The following is a 3979-nucleotide window of genomic DNA, read 5'->3' on the forward strand; positions in this document are numbered from 1 at the left end:
TCAGTTTGCGCATTGATATTTTTCAAGTGTTTTAGGGGGGTTTATTTCTGAATATTGCATATCATATCACTTCCATGAATTGTTCACAGAAGATACACGCTGTTGCAGATGTGCTTTAAACCTGCATTCTTCTGGATGTACAAGAGAAAATGCCCCTTCTTTTATGGTCTTAGCAACTGATTCAATAAAAGAACTACATGTTACAATCCCTCGTAACCCAGCCATCACCTCTTCAACGTTTGGCTCCAAAACCTGAGACGATGATGCAAAATTCTGAACTCATGACTTCAATACAGGACTTTACAAACCCATGGGGGTGACATCATGGTGGGTATGCTCATCATTTATACAGAGTCAATTACCTGTCTGTGTGACATTCCCCTACTAGTTTGGCATTTTAGTTAAAAGTTTAGCATACACCTTTTTTCTTAACCTCTTGTCCAATTTCAGGCACATCTGAGTCAGATTACCTAAAGAGCCGATTCACAGGCAGTGGGTGAATTGATAGGTGGGTGGGTGGATGTTAGATGCAGAAGTTTTCTCATGCATTTTAAAGAATGTTTTTGATTTTTTTTTTTTTTTAAAAAAGAAGCTATCATTGATTTACTACTTCACAACTGAATAGCAAAGAACAGGGTCAGACTTGTGTTACTGAAAAAAGAACCTTTATTGTTTTCTCATCGTCCGTCCGTTTGCCCTAAAAGTGCATCATCACTGATCTCACAGAAAGCAGAAGTCACATAGTAAAACGACGACAGAAGTGAGAGAGAGAGAGAGAAAGACACTAGTCAACCACGCTATACACTTAGTTGGTTACATTCATCGTGGACAGCATTGGGGTCTGCACTGCCAGAGAAAGAAAGAGAGGGAGCAGTTTGTCCATGGTCAGGGGTGAAAGGCTGAGTGTATAAAAGTGGTGTGGAGAACTGAAGAGAGAGAGAGAGAGAGTGAATGGGAAGAGGAGAAGAAGAGAGGAAAAGGATGTCTTGATTCAAGTTGTTCCTTTAGAGTTGTGAAGTCAGTCAGTTGGTCAGTTCATTCATTTAAGACTTGACCAAGGCAGCGAACTCTGCAGGGGGAGAAAGAAAGAAAGAAAGAAGGTTATTGTTTTGCTTTTGTTGGATGGCCTTTACATTGTTCTTCTGGAGGTAAAGATTTCCTCACCATCAACTCCGATCTTGCCATCGCCATCAGAGTCACCGGCCTTAAGAAATGTCTTTGTCTCAGCATCAGTCAGAGCTCTGGCACTGGCAGAGAAGTTCTGCAGGAACAGCCTGGAGAGGGTAATCAGAGACAAATGATGAGCATGCTTTTTTTTTCTTTTTAAAAGAGAAGCCTCTCTTTGAACAGTTGTTTTCTGGGATCACAGTGAATATTTTGTGCTAAACCGATCATCTTTCAAAAAGCATGCTAAATATCTCTAACTGAATCCTTCTATTGGATGCCGAGGTTTTTGGGCTTTGTCATGAAAAAAATGTAGGCAGGCTACAATCCCCATGCTTTGTCCTCTGTTCTACGTCACCCTACAGCGAGAGGCGCTGAAGGAGAGAACTGGTATTGAGTTACAGTCTAGGAGAACACCCAGTAGCCCGAGCTTCTCAGATGCTTTTGGGCCTCTGACATCATTCTGAATTCACTGTGAGCCAGAGAAAGATGATCCCCGTGCTTTGAGGAGCTTGTGGGTGAAATTTAAGAGAGGGTGCCTACTTCAGCTCATCCTCCTCAATGAAGCCACTCTTGTCCTGGTCAATGACGGCAAAGGCCTTCTTGATGTCATCGGCGGACTTGCCTGCCAGGCCGACCTTAGCAAAGAAGTCCTTGTGCTTGAAGGAGTCGGCAGCTGTGAAAAGATGGACAGGGGGAGGTTATAGCACAGACACAGGCTGTGGTGTGTTTTGCAGAGGCTGTCGTTTCTGCATGTAAGGCCTGGCATTTGGTTGCATCCACTTTCCCTTCCTGACCATCACTCAGCTTTTATTCTAACGTGCAGGTCAGCTTTTCTTACAGTAGCTGCACTGGTGCATGCTTTATGCTGAGACATACAGCCATTTAAAGCTCTCTTTACTACTGGTAGACACCTGAGATTTTTTTTTAGAATATTTTGCAACTGGATGCAACGTTTTTGCAGTCACAGTTTGGCTGTTGTCTAGGCTTTCCCTAGGTTAAAATGCTACGAGTTTCATCATGGGGTTTACCTTGGCAAGCTGCAAGGGCTGCAGTGATGTCAGCGTCGGTCAGAATTCCGGCGAATGCCATTTTTAACTGAGGGAGGAGAGAAGAGGACAAGTCATCGGTTAGTCAGTCAGGCTGTGGGAAAATCTGACACGATGAAGCAGCTTTACTCTCAATCTAAGGCCACCTTTTAACTTCCCTCAGTGCACTTTGTGGTGCACTGCTCAGAGTTACAGGGCTTCATGCAATACTCATTATGCCATGCAGTATAATTCACAGTCCCTCTCTGTGAGTCTTCCAAGCCACAAAAGGTAGTCCAATTTCTCCAAAATAAAGCCTTCCAAAAGGCAAAAGATTAAATCTCCTTTGCATCTGTAGTTGAATTTTTTTTTCTCTTTCTCCATTTGGTTCCTCTGTTAGTCCAAAGCTGAAATCTGGCCTTGTGATGTTCAAAATCTGGACATGATTTATATCCCATTGCATGAAGAAGTAGAAGCCCTGTAACTCTCTGAGTCAGGAAGTGGACTTGCCTACAGGTCTGCAACTCTTCAGTGAAACTCACCTTGGGGTCTGGCTAAGACTAGAGTGGATTCGCTCAGATGAATCTGCTGACTGCAGTAAAGCCCCCAGCGACTCTCACCAGCTTATATACCTTGTCTCACCCGAAATATGATGCATAGGCTGTGTAACAGACACTGTGTGCAAAGCAGTCAGTCAAAAAATGTGTCCAGTAGACAGAGCTGTTCTATTTATATGTACATAAATGAAGATGCTTAAATGGTAGGCTAAGCGTAGGCCTATGTGAAAGTGCTTGATATTGCATAAGGCTAATAATATATGTTGCTGATTTGGTTGAAACATACTCTGCAGCCTGTTAAAGTGTGCAGAACACCTCGGAGTGAAAGCTGGGGTAAACTTTTATATTATCTTTGACAGCCAGAAAGACTTATTCCAAGTCAACTGTGCTTAATACTGTTATTTTTTTTTTTTGCCTGGGTGTTTATGTAATTTCACTTGTTGACTGTACATTAATGAATGTAGTTTCAAACGCTGTTTTTTAATCATGTTTAAATGATAAATGCATTAATGTGAAAAAGCGTTGTTTTGATTATGAAGTCTTTAAATGACCTTAAATAGCTATCTTCGCCAGCTTTGGTTCTAAATAACCTCCAGAAGAGTCCCTTTAATAAAGCAATGTATAAATAAACACTCAGTACATTTTGCTAATATTCTCTCTGTGCTTTTACACCATCATTGCCGATCACGGTTTGGTTGAAACGGCGCTTGTGCGTAACTGGCGTGCGTAAAACGTCTGCGATGACTTTGCTGGCGTTCCAATGTCAGAACAGGCTGGTTGGTCTGATTGATCACTGCAGGTAGGGACGTTGTAGTCGAAAAGGTACGTAAGTTAAAACACTACGTTCAAAATGTGAACATTCATTTCTTTATTTGTTCTTTGGATTTTTAGGCCACAACAGCGGAATGCATTTAACACTTTTCCCTATTCCAGCTGTTCTTAGCTTAACATAATGGCAGCATTGTGAACACTAGGCTGATTAGCTATTATGCTACTATATTATGGAGAAAAACATTGTCCTACTTATCTATTCCCTTGATAAAAAAAAACAATTATGTGTGTATGATTATTATACGACTTATTAAAAATATATAAATCTACATCAAACTTATGGACTACGGTTTCTATGAGTCTTTATGATTTCTATCTTCCTAATTCGTATGTATGTTTATGCACATTGTGCCCCATTTTTGAAGTTTTATCCATTTTTATTGCTGTGAATGCGTAGAG

The 3979-nt window shown here is 41.2% G+C and overlaps 1 protein-coding gene across 1 annotated transcript; it reads right to left on the bottom strand.

Moving 5' to 3' along the window:
• Positions 1-646: 646 nt before the first annotated feature.
• Positions 647-2860, bottom strand: LOC100707505 (parvalbumin beta). The gene is made up of 5 exons (XM_013274026.3): positions 2735-2860; positions 2196-2262; positions 1708-1840; positions 1165-1274; positions 647-1069 (listed from the first exon to the last, which is right to left on the bottom strand). The coding sequence occupies exons 2-5, from the start codon at positions 2254-2256 to the stop codon at positions 1044-1046; spliced, it is 330 nt and encodes a 109-aa protein (XP_013129480.1). The 5' UTR covers positions 2257-2262; positions 2735-2860; the 3' UTR covers positions 647-1043.
• Positions 2861-3979: the final 1119 nt, after the last annotated feature.

This window comes from Oreochromis niloticus, linkage group LG8 (assembly GCF_001858045.2).
Source record: "Oreochromis niloticus isolate F11D_XX linkage group LG8, O_niloticus_UMD_NMBU, whole genome shotgun sequence".
In the NCBI taxonomy this organism is placed as follows: domain Eukaryota; kingdom Metazoa; phylum Chordata; class Actinopteri; order Cichliformes; family Cichlidae; genus Oreochromis; species Oreochromis niloticus.